Genomic DNA, 18,464 nt, shown 5'->3' with positions numbered 1-18,464 from the left:
TGGTGTAGGGTTAGGACTGGGGCTAGGACCATGTCATCAACCCCTTGGTGTAGGGTTAGGACTGGGGCTAGGACCATGTCATCAACCCCTTGGTGTAGGGTTAGGACTGGGGCTAGGACCATGTCATCAACCCCTTGGTGTAGGGTTATGACTGGGGCTAGGACCATGTCATCAACCCCTTGGTGTAGGGTTATGACTGGGGCTAGGACCATGTCATCAACCCCTTGGTGTAGGGTTATGACTGGGGCTAGGACCATGTCATCAACCCCTTGGTGTAGGGTTATGACTGGGGCTAGGACCATGTCATCAACCCCTTGGTGTAGGGTTATGACTGGGGCTAGGACCATGTCATCAACCCCTTGGTGTAGGGTTATGACTGGGGCTAGGACCATGTCATCAACCCCTTGGTGTAGGGTTAGGACTGGGGCTAGGACCATGTCATCAACCCCTTGGTGTAGGGTTAGGACTGGGGCTAGGACCATGTCATCAACCCCTTGGTGTAGGGTTAGGACTGGGGCTAGGACCATGTCATCAACCCCTTGGTGTAGGGTTAGGACTGGGGCTAGGACCATGTTATCAACCCCTTGGTGTAGGGTTAGGACTGGGGCTAGGACCATGTCATCAACCCCTGGTGTAGGGTTAGGACTGGGGCTAGGACCATGTCATCAACCCCCTGGTGTAGGGTTAGGACTGGGGCTAGGACCATGTCATCAACCCCTTGGTGTAGGGTTAGGACTGGGGCTAGGACCATGTCATCAACCCCTTGGTGTAGGGTTAGGACTGGGGCTAGGACCATGTCATCAACCCCTTGGTGTAGGGTTAGGACTGGGGCTAGGACCATGTCATCAACCCCTTGGTGTAGGGTTAGGACTGGGGCTAGGACCATGTCATCAACCCCTGGTGTAGGGTTAGGACTGGGGCTAGGACCATGTCATCAACCCCTTGGTGTAGGGTTATGACTGGGGCTAGGACCATGTCATCAACCCCTTGGTGTAGGGTTAGGACTGGGGCTAGGACCATGTTATCAACCCCTTGGTGTAGGGTTAGGACTGGGGCTAGGACCATGTCATCAACCCCTTGGTGTAGGGTTAGGACTGGGGCTAGGACCATGTCATCAACCCCCTGGTGTAGGGTTAGGACTGGGGCTAGGACCATGTCATCAACCCCTTGGTGTAGGGTTAGGACTGGGGCTAGGACCATGTCATCAACCCCTTGGTGTAGGGTTAGGACTGGGGCTAGGACCATATTATCAACCCCTTGGTATAGGGTTATGACTGGGGCTAGGACCATGTCATCAACCCCTTGGTGTAAGGTTAGGACTGGGGCTAGGACCATGTCATCAACCCCTTGGTGTAGGGTTAGGACTGGGGCTAGGACCATGTCATCTACCCCTTTGTGTAGGGTTAGGACTGGGGCTAGGACCATGTCATCAACCCCTTGGTGTAGGGTTAGGACTGGGGCTAGGACCATGTTATCAACCCCTTGGTGTAGGGTTAGGACTGGGGCTAGGACCATGTCATCAACCCCTTGGTGTAGGGTTAGGACCGTTAGCTCTGTAGGACAGCAGAGATGCAGCGTAATGATAAAGTAGGTATTGATATAGATTACCTCTCCAGCTTTGGTCAATTTTAAATCAGATCTTTGATTGTTATGACTGGGGCTAGGACCATGTAATCAACCCCTTGGTGTAGGGTTAGGACTGGGGCTAGGACCATGTCATCAACCCCTTGGTGTAGGGTTAGGACTGGGGCTAGGACCATGTCATCAACTCCTTGGTGTAGGGTTAGGACTGGGGCTAGAACCATGTCATCAACCCCTTGGTGTAGGGTTAGTACTGGGACTAGGACCATGTAATCAACCCCTTGGTGTAGGGTTAGGACTGGGGCTAGGACCATGTCATCAACCCCTTGGTGTAGGGTTAGGACTGGGGCTAGGACAATGTCATCAACTCCTTGGTGTAGGGTTAGGACTGGGGCTAGGACCATGTCATCAACCCCTTGGTGTAGGGTTAGGACTGGGGCTAGGACCATGTCATCTACCCCTTTGTGTAGGGTTAGGACTGGGGCTAGGACCATGTCATCAACCCCTTGGTGTAGGGTTAGGACTGGGGCTAGGACCATGTTATCAACCCCTTGGTGTAGGGTTAGGACTGGGGCTAGGACCATGTCATCAACCCCTTGGTGTAGGGTTAGGACTGGGGCTAGGACCATGTCATCAACCCCTTGGTGTAGGGTTAGGACTGGGGCTAGGACCATGTCATCAACCCCTTGGTGTAGGGTTAGGACTGGGGCTAGGACCATGTTATCAACCCCTTGGTGTAGGGTTAGGACTGGGGCTAGGACCATGTCATCAACCCCTGGTGTAGGGTTAGGACTGGGGCTAGGACCATGTCATCAACCCCCTGGTGTAGGGTTAGGACTGGGGCTAGGACCATGTCATCAACCCCTTGGTGTAGGGTTAGGACTGGGGCTAGGACCATGTCATCAACCCCTTGGTGTAGGGTTAGGACTGGGGCTAGGACCATGTCATCAACCCCTTGGTGTAGGGTTAGGACTGGGGCTAGGACCATGTCATCAACCCCTTGGTGTAGGGTTAGGACTGGGGCTAGGACCATGTCATCAACCCCTGGTGTAGGGTTAGGACTGGGGCTAGGACCATGTCATCAACCCCTTGGTGTAGGGTTATGACTGGGGCTAGGACCATGTCATCAACCCCTTGGTGTAGGGTTAGGACTGGGGCTAGGACCATGTTATCAACCCCTTGGTGTAGGGTTAGGACTGGGGCTAGGACCATGTCATCAACCCCTTGGTGTAGGGTTAGGACTGGGGCTAGGACCATGTCATCAACCCCCTGGTGTAGGGTTAGGACTGGGGCTAGGACCATGTCATCAACCCCTTGGTGTAGGGTTAGGACTGGGGCTAGGACCATGTCATCAACCCCTTGGTGTAGGGTTAGGACTGGGGCTAGGACCATATTATCAACCCCTTGGTATAGGGTTATGACTGGGGCTAGGACCATGTCATCAACCCCTTGGTGTAAGGTTAGGACTGGGGCTAGGACCATGTCATCAACCCCTTGGTGTAGGGTTAGGACTGGGGCTAGGACCATGTCATCTACCCCTTTGTGTAGGGTTAGGACTGGGGCTAGGACCATGTCATCAACCCCTTGGTGTAGGGTTAGGACTGGGGCTAGGACCATGTTATCAACCCCTTGGTGTAGGGTTAGGACTGGGGCTAGGACCATGTCATCAACCCCTTGGTGTAGGGTTAGGACCGTTAGCTCTGTAGGACAGCAGAGATGCAGCGTAATGATAAAGTAGGTATTGATATAGATTACCTCTCCAGCTTTGGTCAATTTTAAATCAGATCTTTGATTGTTATGACTGGGGCTAGGACCATGTAATCAACCCCTTGGTGTAGGGTTAGGACTGGGGCTAGGACCATGTCATCAACCCCTTGGTGTAGGGTTAGGACTGGGGCTAGGACCATGTCATCAACTCCTTGGTGTAGGGTTAGGACTGGGGCTAGAACCATGTCATCAACCCCTTGGTGTAGGGTTAGTACTGGGACTAGGACCATGTAATCAACCCCTTGGTGTAGGGTTAGGACTGGGGCTAGGACCATGTCATCAACCCCTTGGTGTAGGGTTAGGACTGGGGCTAGGACAATGTCATCAACTCCTTGGTGTAGGGTTAGGACTGGGGCTAGGACCATGTCATCAACCCCTTGGTGTAGGGTTAGGACTGGGGCTAGGACCATGTCATCTACCCCTTTGTGTAGGGTTAGGACTGGGGCTAGGACCATGTCATCAACCCCTTGGTGTAGGGTTAGGACTGGGGCTAGGACCATGTTATCAACCCCTTGGTGTAGGGTTAGGACTGGGGCTAGGACCATGTCATCAACCCCTTGGTATAGGGTTAGGACTGGGGCTAGGACCATGTCATCAACCCCTTGGTGTAGGGTTAGGACTGGGGCTAGGACCATGTCATCAACCCCTTGGTGTAGGGTTAGGACCGTTACCTCTGTAGGACAGCAGAGATGCAGCGTAATGATAAAGTAGGTATTGATATAGATTACCTCTCCAGCTTTGGTAAATTTTAAATCAGATCTTTGATTTTGGTGCAGTCATGTCTGAATGTTTTACAGTCTACAGGCATGTCTGAGTGTTGTACAGTCTACAGTCATGTCTGAGTGTTGTACAGTCTACAGGCATGTCTGAGTGATGTACAGTCTACAGTCATGTGTGAGTGTTGTACAGTCTACAGTCATGTCTCAGTGTTGTACAGTCTACAGGCATGTCTGAGAGTTGTACAGTCTCCAGTCATGTGTGAAAGCTTTTGATATGAAGTAGATTGGACAATGGAAGTAGATTACAAACATATTATTTTGATTAGAAATGTATTCATTCTTTATTATGAAAATGAACATAGTTTGAAATGCTTTTGAGCCAAATAAACAATGTATGGGATAAATGTGGCTTCAGACAGAGAGGATAACTCTCAATCTTAACAAAACACTGGTAATCCTATTACACATTATTTTATACACAAAGTGTTTTGCGTCCCAAATGGCACCCTGTTCCCTAATTCTTGCACTGCTTATAGCCAAAGCACTATCAGTGCCATTTGAGACAGAGACAATGTCTTTCCTAATTGCTGGAGCCTGAAAGGGGATTGGAAACGGAGTGGCAGAGAAGCTGTCATTGCAGGGAAGTTTATATACGCGGTCTCCACCAATAAAGTCAGACTCTACTATTAAAGTCAGACTCCACTATTAAAGTCAGACTCCACTATTAAAGTCAGACTCCATTATTAAAATCAGACTCCATTATTAAAATCAGACTCCACTATTAAAGTCAGACTCCACTATTAAAGTCAGACTCCACTATTAAAGTCAGACTCCACCAATAAAGTCAGAGTCTACTATTAAAGTCAGACTCCACTATTAAAGTCAGACTCCACTATTAAAGTCAGACTCCACCAATAAAGTCAAACTCTACTATTAAAGTCAGACTCCACCAATAAAGTCAGACTCCACCAATAAAGTCAGACTCCACTATTAAAGTCAGACTCCACCATTAATGTCAGACTCCACCATTAAAGTCAGACTCCACCATTGAAGTCAGACTCCACTATTAAAGTCAGACTCCACTATTAAAGTCAGACTCCACTATTAAAGTCAGACACTACTATTAAAGTCAGACTCTACTATTAAAGTCAGACTCTACTATTAAAGTCAGACTCCACTATTAAAGTCAGACTCCATTATTAAAATCAGACTCCACTATTAAAGTCAGACTCCACTATTAAAGTCAGACTCCACCATTAATGTCAGACTCCACTATTAAAGTCAGACTCCACTATTAAAGTCAGACTCTACTATTAAAGTCAGACTCCACTATTAAAGTCAGACTCTACTATTAAAGTCAGACTCTACTATTAAAGTCAGACTCCACTATTAAAGTCAGACTCTACTATTAACGTCAGACTCCACTATTAAAGTCAGACTCCATTATTAAAATCAGACTCCACTATTAAAGTCAGACTCCACTATTAAAGTCAGACTCCACTCTTAAAGTCAGACTCCACCATTAAAGTCAGACTCTACTATTAAAGTCAGACTCTACTATTAAAGTCAGACTCCACTATTAAAGTCAGACTCCACTATTAAAGTTGGACTCCACTATTAAAGTCAGACTCTACTATTAAAGTCAGACTCTACTATTTAAGTCGGACTCTACTATTAAATTCAGACTCTACTATTAAATTCAGACTCTACTATTAAAGTCAGACTCCACCATTAAAGTCAGACTCCACCATTAAAGTCAGACTCCACCAATAAAGTCAGACTCCACTATTAAAGTCAGACTCCACTATTAAAGTCAGACTCCACTATTAAAGTCAGACTCTACTATTAAAGTCGGACTCTACTATTAAAGTCAGACTCCCACCAATAAAGTCAGACTCCCACCAATGAAGTCAGACTCCACTATTAAAGTCAGACTCCACCAATAAAGTCAGAGTCTACTATTAAAGTCAGACTCCACTATTAAAGTCAGACTCCACTATTAAAGTCAGACTCCACCAATAAAGTCAAACTCTACTATTAAAGTCAGACTCCACCAATAAAGTCAGACTCCACCAATAAAGTCAGACTCCACTATTAAAGTCAGACTCCACCATTAATGTCAGACTCCACCATTAAAGTCAGACTCCACCATTAATGTCAGACTCCACCATTAAAGTCAGACTCCACCATTGAAGTCAGACTCCACTATTAAAGTCAGACTCCACTATTAAAGTCAGACACTACTATTAAAGTCAGACTCTACTATTAAAGTCAGACTCTACTATTAAAGTCAGACTCCACTATTAAAGTCAGACTCCATTATTAAAATCAGACTCCACTATTAAAGTCAGACTCCACTATTAAAGTCAGACTCCACCATTAAAGTCAGACTCCACCATTAAAGTCAGACTCCACTATTAAAGTCAGACTCCACCAATAAAGTCAAACTCTACTATTAAAGTCAGACTCCACCAATAAAGTCAGACTCCACCAATAAAGTCAGACTCCACTATTAAAGTCAGACTCCACCATTAATGTCAGACTCCACCATTAAAGTCAGACTCCACCATTGAAGTCAGACTCCACTATTAAAGTCAGACTCCACTATTAAAGTCAGACTCCACTATTAAAGTCAGACACTACTATTAAAGTCAGACTCTACTATTAAAGTCAGACTCTACTATTAAAGTCAGACTCCACTATTAAAGTCAGACTCCATTATTAAAATCAGACTCCACTATTAAAGTCAGACTCCACCATTAATGTCAGACTCCACTATTAAAGTCAGACTCCACTATTAAAGTCAGACTCTACTATTAAAGTCAGACTCCACTATTAAAGTCAGACTCTACTATTAAAGTCAGACTCTACTATTAAAGTCAGACTCCACTATTAAAGTCAGACTCTACTATTAACGTCAGACTCCACTATTAAAGTCAGACTCCATTATTAAAATCAGACTCCACTATTAAAGTCAGACTCCACTATTAAAGTCAGACTCCACTCTTAAAGTCAGACTCCACCATTAAAGTCAGACTCTACTATTAAAGTCAGACTCTACTATTAAAGTCAGACTCCACTATTAAAGTCAGACTCCACTATTAAAGTTGGACTCCACTATTAAAGTCAGACTCTACTATTAAAGTCAGACTCTACTATTTAAGTCGGACTCTACTATTAAATTCAGACTCTACTATTAAATTCAGACTCTACTATTAAAGTCAGACTCCACCATTAAAGTCAGACTCCACCATTAAAGTCAGACTCCACCAATAAAGTCAGACTCCACTATTAAAGTCAGACTCCACTATTAAAGTCTGACTCCACTATTAAAGTCAGACTCTACTATTAAAGTCGGACTCTACTATTAAAGTCAGACTCCCACCAATAAAGTCAGACTCCCACCAATAAAGTCAGACTCCACTATTAAAGTCAGACTCCACCAATAAAGTCAGAGTCTACTATTAAAGTCAGACTCCACTATTAAAGTCAGACTCCACTATTAAAGTCAGACTCCACTATTAAAGTCAGACTCCACCAATAAAGTCAAACTCTACTATTAAAGTCAGACTCCACCAATAAAGTCAGACTCCACCAATAAAGTCAGACTCCACTATTAAAGTCAGACTCCACCATTAATGTCAGACTCCACCATTAAAGTCAGACTCCACCATTAATGTCAGACTCCACCATTGAAGTCAGACTCCACTATTAAAGTCAGACACTACTATTAAAGTCAGACTCTACTATTAAAGTCAGACTCTACTATTAAAGTCAGACTCCACTATTAAAGTCAGACTCCATTACTAAAATCAGACTCCACTATTAAAGTCAGACTCCACTATTAAAGTCAGACTCCACCATTAAAGTCAGACTCCACCATTAAAGTCAGACTCCACTATTAAAGTCAGACTCTACTATTAAAGTCAGACTCCACTATTAAAGTCAGACTCTACTATTAAAGTCAGACTCTACTATTAAAGTCAGACTCCACTATTAAAGTCAAACTCCATTATTAAAATCAGACTCCGCTATTAAAGTCAGACTCCACTATTAAAGTCAGACTCCACTATTAAAGTCAGACTCCACCATTAAAGTCAGACTCCACCATGAAAGTCAGACTCCACTATTAAAGTCAGACTCTACTATTAAAGTCAGACTCCGCCATTAAAGTCAGACTCCACCATTAAAGTCAGACTCCACTATTAAAGTCAGACTCCACTATTAAAGTCAGACTCCACCATTAAAGTCAGACTCCACCATTAAAGTCAGACTCCACTATTAAAGTCAGACTCCACTATTAAAGTCAGACTCCGCCATTAAAGTCAGACTCCACCATTAAAGTCAGACTCCACTATTAAAGTCAGACTCCACTATTAAAGTCAGACTCTACTATTAAAGTCAGACTCCACTATTAAAGTCAGACTCTACTATTAAAGTCAGACTCTACTATTAAAGTCAGACTCCACTATTAAAGTCAGACTCCACTATTAAAGTTGGACTCCACTATTAAAGTCAGACTCTACTATTAAAGTCAGACTCTACTATTTAAGTCGGACTCTACTATTAAATTCAGACTCTACTATTAAATTCAGACTCTACTATTAAAGTCAGACTCCACCATTAAAGTCAGACTCCACCATTAAAGTCAGACTCCACCAATAAAGTCAGACTCCACTATTAAAGTCAGACTCCACTATTAAAGTCAGACTCCACTATTAAAGTCAGACTCTACTATTAAAGTCGGACTCTACTATTAAAGTCAGACTCCCACCAATAAAGTCAGACTCCCACCAATAAAGTCAGACTCCACTATTAAAGCCAGACTCTACTATTAAAGTCAGACTCGACTATTAAAGTCAGACTCTACTATTAAAGTCAGACTCCATTATTAAAATCAGACTCCACTATTAAAGTCGGACTCCATTATTAAAGTCAGACTCTACTATTAAAGTCAGACTCTACTATTAAAGTCGGACTCTACTATTAAAGTCAGACTCCCACCAATAAAGTCAGACTCCCACCAATAAAGTCAGACTCCACTATTAAAGCCAGACTCTACTATTAAAGTCAGACTCTACTTTTAAAGTCAGACTCTACTATTAAAGTCAGACTCCACTATTAAAGTCAGACTCCCACCAATAAAGTCAGACTCCCACCAATAAAGTCAGACTCCACTATTCAAGTCAGACTCTACTATTAAAGTCAGACTCTACTATTAAAGTCAGACTCCACTATTAAAGTCAGACTCCCACCAATAAAGTCAGACTCCCACCAATAAAGTCAGACTCCACTATTAAAGTCAGACTCCACCATTAAAGTCAGACTCCACTATTAAAGTCAGACTCCACCATTAAAGTCAGACTCCACCATTAAAGTCAGACTCCACCATTAAAGTCAGTCTCCAAGAAGAACTGCCTTTTATAAAGACATTTCGTGCAATTGTACATCATTTTATATTACATTAAAATAATATTGTTTTATACAGCACAAATGATGGAAATGACCTCATCTTGAATCCATCAATAGCCTGGGCCTAGGTGTGTGGAGACGTATTGTACAATATGAGGAGGAAATGACAGGCTACTTTGACACTGACAAAGTGAGATCAATCAAAACGACCTCATCTTGAATCCATCAATAGCCTGGGCCTAGGTGTGTGGAGACGTATTGTACAATATGAGGAGGAAATGACAGGCTACTTTGACACTGACAAAGTGAGATCAATCAAAACGACCTCATCTTGAATCCATCAATAGCCTGGGCCTAGGTGTGTGGAGACGTATTGTACAATATGAGGAGGAAATGACAGGCCTAGAAAAGCTTTCCAGTTTCACTGACTCACCCAATGATGCACAGCTCACTGGCCGCTGATGGCCAAAACTCTCATGCTGAAAGCCTGTCTCTCTTGTTTTACTTTGTAAAACAATGTTTGCTCAGTAGGCCTATTTGGAAGTTTATCAAATATTTCAATGGTCTACAGTCAGATTAGAGTCTTCTCCTTTAGGTAGGAGCCATTTGCTTTCTGACCTGTGTTTTTCCACAATTGTATTTGAAATGTTGTGAAAGCCTGGTTCTGGCTGCATGCTGTTTACTGACAGATTTTCCGTGCATTCCCTGGCTATTTTATTTATTTAACCTTCATTTAACCAGGAAAAGCTCATTGAGATTAAAATCTCTTTTTCAAGAGCGCCCTGGCCAAGATAGGCAGCACCAAGTTATTACAGAAAAATTACAGACAACATGAAAAACTACAAGTAATCTAGTAAAAACCATTGAATTCACAAGAGTATAAAACAGCAAATTAAAAATATTGACAGGTCAGGGAAGCAGCCTCAAAATCCTTCATCAATGGTTTAAAAACACCAATCGGGACAAGTTCTTCCAGTTTATAAGTATTTTGTAATGTTTTCCAAGACGATGGCACAGAGCACATAAAAGCCCTTTTACCAAATTCAGTTGGGACATTTGGTACAGTTAGCAGGATAAAGTCCAGCGAACGAAGAGACGACCCACCACATTTCTGAACAATAAAAATGCACAAATAAATAGGTAGTAAACCCAAAATGGCTTTGTAAATAAAAGTATACCAGTGCCTGAGCCTACGAGTGACTAGAGAAGGCCAGCCAACCCTGGTATACAAAGTGCAGTGGTGTGTAAGGGTTTTGCTGTTTAAAATACATTTCAAAGTGCCATGGTAAAGGGTGTCAATTGATCTCAAACACTGAGTGGAAGCATTCATATATAAAATATCCCCATAGTCTAGTAAAGGCATAAATGTAGCTGATACGAGCCTCCTTCTGGCTTCAAAAGAAAAACAGACCTTATTCCTAAAATAAAATCCCAATTTCAGCTTCAATTTTTTTTTGTAAATTGTTGAATATGCAATTTTTAAAAAGAGGCCGTCATCAATTAAAATTCCAAAATATTTATATGAGGTTACAACCTGGATCTCTATATGCTTTGTGATTGGGTTACATGAACACAATCCACAGCTAGGCTATTTTTTTAAAGAAGCTATTAATCCTCTGTGTCTAAATTATAATCCTACACCTGGTGTAGTATTCTGTAGCATTTCATTTCTTTCTGAACTGACTGCAGTAATTCTATAACTCCTCCAGCATCCTTGCCACGGCTTTGACTCTATAAGGAAGAAATGAAGTGCATTGCTGGAGAGATGAGAGTCGCAGGCTCATGTCTCGCAGAGAGAGGGAGAGCGATCATAGAAAGGGAACCTCATTCGAGTTCTGTGTGAGATACAGGTGTGCTTCTCTCTCTCACCGCAGCACCAGCCACGCCTTGCTCTCAAACATGCCTATAATGTTGTGCAAACCGTAATCCCGGGCCGGCACAACACAAATGAATTCTTAGAATATCAGGTTCGGGCTGAAAATAGGCGTCTTCACATGATGTTTATTTTCGGGGGCAGGAGAATTAGGGACGAGGCAGCTGGACTGAACTCTGATCCCTTTTATTCACATGTTTATATGAAAACAGTCTTTTGTTTCTCATGTCGGTACTGGATCCGGGAAAGTAGGATCCGGCTCAAATGAAGCACTGCTTGTTAACCAGTTCCATCAGCATATGGGGTGATGGAGATTCACATTGCACTGATGCTCCAGCAGACCTGAGTTCAAATACTAAATTGAAATCGTTCAAATACTTTGAGCCTTTGCTTGAGTCTGCCTGGGGTGCCAGATGGGTGGGGTTTGCAGTTTGGGGACATTTAAATTGGTTCGTTAGACCAGCGAAGCTCAATCGAACCCATATAAAGTATTTGAACTTATATTAAATAGTATTTGAACCCAGGTCTGTGCTACAGCACTATCTTTCTGACACTCAGTGTGTGAACCTAACTTCACACTATTTACAAGTTAGCAAGTACATGGTGGGAACTGAGAGTGTGTCTGGAGGCTGAAGTCATATTCTGTGGAGCAACAACAGCCTCAGAAAGCACTGAGGTTTTATCAAGAGAAGATCTCGGGCTGTATAGATGATTTTTGAAAAGTCAGGAAGCCTCCCTTTGCCTGTCACTCACACAGGATACGTCACTCTATTCCTTTAATGCCGTTGTGAGTGTAAAGTTTACTGTTCTATTTCTGATTGTTTACTTCACTTTTGTTTATGATCTATTTCACTTGCTTTGGCAATGTTAACATGTTTCCCATGCCAATAAATCCTTTGAATTGAATAGTGTTTTGTGATCTTGTGTGGACAACGTACCCTGTAAATGGCAAAATATAATATTGTTCATATATTCCGTTCCTGGGTGTAATTGTTTTGTTATCTGTCTAACTTTCTTGTCTATAAGTAAACTGCAAGATCTTATGCAACATGAACTAAACCTAACCGAACTAATTCCCTCCCTTGTTTTGTCACCCTCAGTGGCCAGCATCCAGAGGCTCCCGGCACTGTCTGTGATGACTGACATCAACTTCCCTATGAAGGGACGTAAAGGCATGGTGGACTGGGCCAGGAACTCTGAGGACAAGGTGGTTATCCCCAAGGGCATCTTTCTACCACAGTCTGCAGGTAACTCAACCATGATGGTGATGGTGGTGGTGGTGGTGGTGATGGTGATGATGATGATGATGAATATGGTGGTGATGATTATGAAGATGATGATGATGAATTTGGTGGTAGTGCTAATGATGATGATGATGACTATGGTGGTTGGTGGTGGTGATGATGATGATGAATATGGTGGTTAGAGGTGATGATGATGATGATGATGATGAATATGATGAATATGATGAATATGGTGGTTAGTGGTGATGATGATGATGATGATGAATATGGTGGTTAGTGGTGATGATGATGATGATGATGATGAATATGATGAATATGATGAATATGGTGGTTAGTGGTGATGATGATGATGATGATGAATATGGTGGTTAGAGGTGATGATGATGATGATGATGATGAATATGATGAATATGATGAATATGGTGGTTAGTGGTGATGATGATGATGATGATGAATATGGTGGTTAGTGGTGATGATGATGATGATGATGATGATGAATATGGTGGTAGTGCTAATGATGATGATGAATATGGTGGTTAGTGGTGGTGATGATGATGAATATGGTGGTTAGTGGTGATGATGATGATGATGATGATGATGAATATGGTGGTAGTGCTAATGATGATGATGATGATGAATATGGTGGTTAGTGGTGGTGATGATGATGATGATGATGACGATGATGAATATGGTGGTAGTGGTGATGATGAAGATGGGGAGGAGGAGGTGGAGCAGGAGCAGGATAAGGAGACTCTTCTCCAGGCTGTTTAACCATGTTCTTTACTGTATTCTGAGCAGCATTTGAAACTCGTGAAGTAAGAAATTGGTTCATTTCCAAATGTCCAGTAGTCATGGCTGATTATGTGTAGTTACTTCCTCCAGAATGACCCCTTTGTTGCTCCATCATGTGACCCCACTGATCAAAATAGAATGCCTGGAGTTTGACCAACATTCTAGAATCTAGTGGTGTACAACTGTAAACCTAGCATTCCATTTTTATTTATTTTACCTTTATTTAACTAGGCAAGTCAGTTAAGAACAAATTCTTATTTTCAATGACGGCCTAGAAACAGTGGGTTAACTGCCTGTTCAGGGGCAGAACGACAGATTTGTACCTTGTCAGCTTGTGAGTTTGAACTTGTAACCTTCTGGTTGCTAGTCCAACTCTCTAACCACTAGGCTACCCTGCCGCCCCTAATGCCAGCACTAGCTGGGTCATTCCTCCTCTGTGCCTTATGGACATCATAACTTATGGAGGAAGAAGTGTATAACTGTATATATATACAAATACGATTCCATCAGAAAAAGGAGATGTTTGATTTTCAGAAAACCATATTGGTCAAGCTCAGGCACCTATTTACTTAGGTGCATTTTCCAACCTGTTAGGTGCATAACCCTAACAGGGTGGAAACTAACAGGGTGGACATGTGGAGCAAGATCGAGCTAGCAAAATAGTGAACTTCTCTATCTAACATATTTAAAAATGTTGGGAATTTTCTCTATAATTAGCCTAACAGGGTGGAAATTGAATACTGGGACACACAGACTAACAACATGAAAAATATTTAAAAAAAATAAAAAATAGATAAAACTGAGCGTTTATATTTATTTAGCTTTGCACTATTGTTTTGTTACCATTGAAATGGTGACATTTCCTGAATGTGGGGTCGTTGTAGAAAAGGGTATTTTTCTGAAATGGAAGGGGCATAATCTTAAATAAAATAATAATAAATACAATAATCATTATTGATGAGAGAAAATTTAACTAAGACTATAAAATAAATGAAGTTGGATTTTAAATACTTATTATTTTGTGGCTTATATTTGTCATGGAATTTGATGAATAATACAGAGGACATTGCAAAAACACCTACGTCCCTTTCAAGATATGTTTGTGTTTTTAAGGAAAAGGACATCTGAATTTATATTAAATTCCTTCTGTGATCCACATTTTACAATAAACAAGAAGTGATATTTCCTGGAGACAGAAAAGGCACCTTACGGTAGGAATGACCCAGCTACAGAATGGCAACGGCAGTGATTGACAACATCTACCATGACTCTATGATAATAATTGTGTAAATGAGACCTAGCAAACAAGCAGAACCAAAGATATTGTAGTTCCCTTAAATCTCAATGTGCTTAAAGCAGTAGTGGAATGGTATCAAACACAAGGTTTCCATGTGTTTGATGATGCCATTTAATTCGCTCCGTTCCTGACATTATTATGAGCCGTCCTCCCCTCACCAGCCTCCTCTGATGTTTGTATCCTGTTAACCCATGCCAGTGCAGAGCCCAGAGTGCAGTGACTGTGACAGACAATTTGGTTAACTGGCTTAATCAGTTGTGTCTGGACTGTATCAATGGTAGACAAAATGGCAGTTGATTTTCTAACTCAGCGCCGAAAACCATCTCACTCTTACTGAGTGGCCAAGAAGTTTAGCAGTGAGACCTATCCAGGTAGCCTCCCAAGTAGCACCCTAATCCCTATATAGTGCAGTACTTTTAACCAGAGCCCTATGGGCCCTATCTAGGGAATAGGGTTCCAATTGTTGCAGAGATTCAGAGAACTGCTCCAACAGGTGTCGACAGCCTCCATTTCGCTACCTTACAGCAGTGGTCACCAACCTTTTCCCGAGTCAAGATCATTTTCGCAGTCAAAAAGCAAGCCGAGATCTACCGCTCAGATTCTTTTTAAAACAAGACTTAAAAAACGGAACATTAACCTAATAAAAACAGTTTTGTAGGAATGAGGTTTGTGCAATAGGCCAAACACATTATCACAGCATATTGGCTATATAACTGGCCTGCCAATATTGTTCTTTTCAGAACATATTAGATTTCAGTTAGTGCATTCATCTCAAGATAGCTAGGTGGGACAACCACATATCACAGGCATAGAAAGTACATTTCCCCTCAATAATGTAGCTACAAGGGGGGGGGGGCTCTGCTGAGTCAGAGCTACGGGGGGGGGGGACTCTGCTGTCCTAGCTTCAGGGGGAAGCTGGTTTCACCATTGGGGTGCCAGGACAGAGAAGAGCTTGGATTGGGCTGAGAGGGAGCTGCCCTCCCGTAGGGGTAGGAGGGCCAAGAGACCTCGGGTTGGGGTTAGAGAATAGCCTGAAGTTAAGGGGGGGCTGTTCCTCTTGCTGTTCCGTAGGGAAGCCCCATGGTCATGTAGTGGATGAGCAGGTAGGGAGGTAGGCAGGTAGGGAGGGGCAGTTTCTCTTGCTGTTCCGTAGGGAAGCCCCATGGTCATGTAGTGGATGAGCAGGTAAGGAGGTAGGCAGGTAGGGAGGGGCAGTTTCTCTTGCTGTTCCGTAGGGAAGCCACATGGTCATGTAGTGGATGAGCAGGTAGGGAGGTAGGCAGGTAGGGAGGTGCAGTTTCTCTTGCTGTTCCGTAGGGAGGCCACATGGTCATGTAGTGGATGAGCAGGTAGGGAGGTAGGCAGGTAGGGAGGGGCAGTTCCTCTTGCTGTTCCGTAGGGAGGCCACATGGTCATGTAGTGGATGAGCAGGTAGGGAGGTAGGCAGGTAGCGAGGGGCAGTTTCTCTTGCTGTTCCGTAGGGAGGCCCCATGGTCATGTAGTGGATGAGCAGGTAGGGAGGTAGGCAGGTAGGGAGGGGCAGTTTCTCTTGCTGTTCCGTAGGGAAGCCCCATGGTCATGTAGTGGATGAGCAGGTAAGGAGGTAGGCAGGTAGGGAGGGGCAGTTTCTCTTGCTGTTCCGTAGGGAAGCCACATGGTCATGTAGTGGATGAGCAGGTAGGGAGGTAGGCAGGTAGGGAGGTGCAGTTTCTCTTGCTGTTCCGTAGGGAGGCCACATGGTCATGTAGTGGATGAGCAGGTAGGGAGGTAGGCAGGTAGGGAGGGGCAGTTCCTCTTGCTGTTCCGTAGGGAGGCCACATGGTCATGTAGTGGATGAGCAGGTAGGGAGGTAGGCAGGTAGCGAGGGGCAGTTTCTCTTGCTGTTCCGTAGGGAGGCCCCATGGTCATGTAGTGGATGAGCAGGTAGGGAGGTAGGCAGGTAGGGAGGGGCAGTTCCTCTTGCTGTTCCGTAGGGAAGCCCCATGGTCATGTAGTGGATGAGCAGGTAGGGAGGTAGGCAGGTAGGTAGGGAGGGGCAGTTCCTCTTGCTGTTCCGTAGGGAGGCCCCATGGTCATGTAGTGGATGAGCAGGTAGGGAGGTAGGCAGGTAGGTAGGGAGGGGCAGTTCCTCTTGCTGTTCCGTAGGGAGGCCCCATGGTCATGTAGTGGATGAGCAGGTAGGGAGGTAGGCAGGTAGGTAGGGAGGGGCAGTTCCTCTTGCTGTTCCGTAGGGAGGCCCCATGGTCATGTAGTGGATGAGCAGGTAGGGAGGTAGGCAGGTAGGTAGGGAGGGGCAGTTCCTCTTGCTGTTCCGTAGGGAGGCCCCATGGTCATGTAGTGGATGAGCAGGTAGGGAGGTAGGCAGGTAGGTAGGGAGGGGCAGTTCCTCTTGCTGTTCCGTAGGGAGGCCCCATGGTCATGTAGTGGATGAGCAGGTAGGGAGGTAGGCAGGTAGGTAGGGAGGGGCAGTTCCTCTTGCTGTTCCGTAGGGAGGCCCCATGGTCATGTAGTGGATGAGCAGGTAGGGAGGTAGGCAGGTAGGTAGGGAGGGGCAGTTCCTCTTGCTGTTCCGTAGGGAGGCCCCATGGTCATGTAGTGGATGAGAGCTTCAACTGGAAGCCAGTGGAGTGTGCGGAGGAGCGGGGTGACATGACAACAGTTGGGAAAGTGTCTCGCATAAATGTTATTTTACAAGACTGATGGTACCTGCATCTGATGGTCATGGTGCTTTCAAGACAACTGGGGGAACTCTGGGGAAAAAATGAAGTCAAAGAGTGCTCTTCAGGTCAGAAATCTGGAGCCCTAGAAAGATGCCAGTGTTTCCGACTTGGAATTCCAAGTTGGATGACCATTCAAAATATTTTTTCCAATCGGATCTAGTTTTTTTCAGTGTTCCCAGTTGTCCTGAACGCACTGAAGTCAGAAGTCTGCGATTTGTTTTGAACGTGGCATTAGTCTCAGCAGTGAGAGGGAGAGAGAGAGCAGCAGAAGGTCCTCCTCTCACGGTCCTGCTCTCTCCTTCCTTTCCTCCGGTGAGACTGACCAGAGAGAGGAGACACTGTCTTCCACCTGCTCTCTCCTTCCTTTCCTCCGGTGAGACTGACCAGAGAGAGGAGACACTGTCTTCCACCTGCTCTCTCCTTCCTTTCCTCCGGTGAGACTGACCAGAGAGAGGAGACACTGTCTTCCACCTGCTGTCTCCTTCCTTTCCTCCGGAGACTGACCAGAGAGAGGAGGCACTGTCTTCCACCTGCTCTCTCCTTCCTTTCCTCCGGAGACTGACCAGAGAGAGGAGGCACTGTCTTCCACCTGCTCTCTCCTTCCTTTCCTCCGGTGAGACTGACCAGAGAGAGGAGACACTGTCTTCCACCTGCTCTCTCCTTCCTTTCCTCTGGTGAGACTGACCAGAGAGAGGAGACACTGTCTTCCACCTGCTCTCTCCTTCCTTTCCTCTGGTGAGACTGACCAGAGAGAGGAGACACTGTCTTCCACCTGCTCTCTCCTTCCTTTCCTCTGGTGAGACTGACCAGAGAGAGGAGACACTGTCTTCCACCTGCTCTCTCCTTCCTTTCCTCCGGTGAGACTGACCAGAGAGAGGAGACACTGTCTTCCACCTGCTCTCTCCTTCCTTTCCTCCGGTGAGACTGACAGGAGAGAGGAGACACTGTCTTCCACCTGCTCTCTCCTTCCTTTCCTCCGGTGAGACTGACCAGAGAGAGGAGACTGTCTTCCACCTGCTCTCTCCTTCCTTTCCTCCGGTGAGACTGACCAGAGAGAGG

General features: G+C 44.5%; 1 protein-coding gene across 1 annotated transcript in view; it reads left to right on the top strand.

Moving 5' to 3' along the window:
* Window positions 1–18,464, top strand: part of LOC135513390 (adhesion G protein-coupled receptor B3-like) — a 100,515-nt gene that overhangs the window by 72,717 nt on the left and 9,334 nt on the right. Inside the window, exon 7 of the mRNA XM_064936314.1 lies at window positions 12,453–12,599. Within this exon, the coding sequence (XP_064792386.1) occupies window positions 12,453–12,599 (147 nt within the window). The remainder of the gene's footprint in view (window positions 1–12,452; window positions 12,600–18,464) is intronic.

The sequence above is a fragment of the Oncorhynchus masou genome, chromosome 24, assembly GCF_036934945.1.
Source record: "Oncorhynchus masou masou isolate Uvic2021 chromosome 24, UVic_Omas_1.1, whole genome shotgun sequence".
Classification (NCBI taxonomy): domain Eukaryota; kingdom Metazoa; phylum Chordata; class Actinopteri; order Salmoniformes; family Salmonidae; genus Oncorhynchus; species Oncorhynchus masou.
The sequence above is the reverse complement of the archived record's forward strand: the minus strand, read 5'-3'. Positions and strand labels throughout refer to the sequence as shown.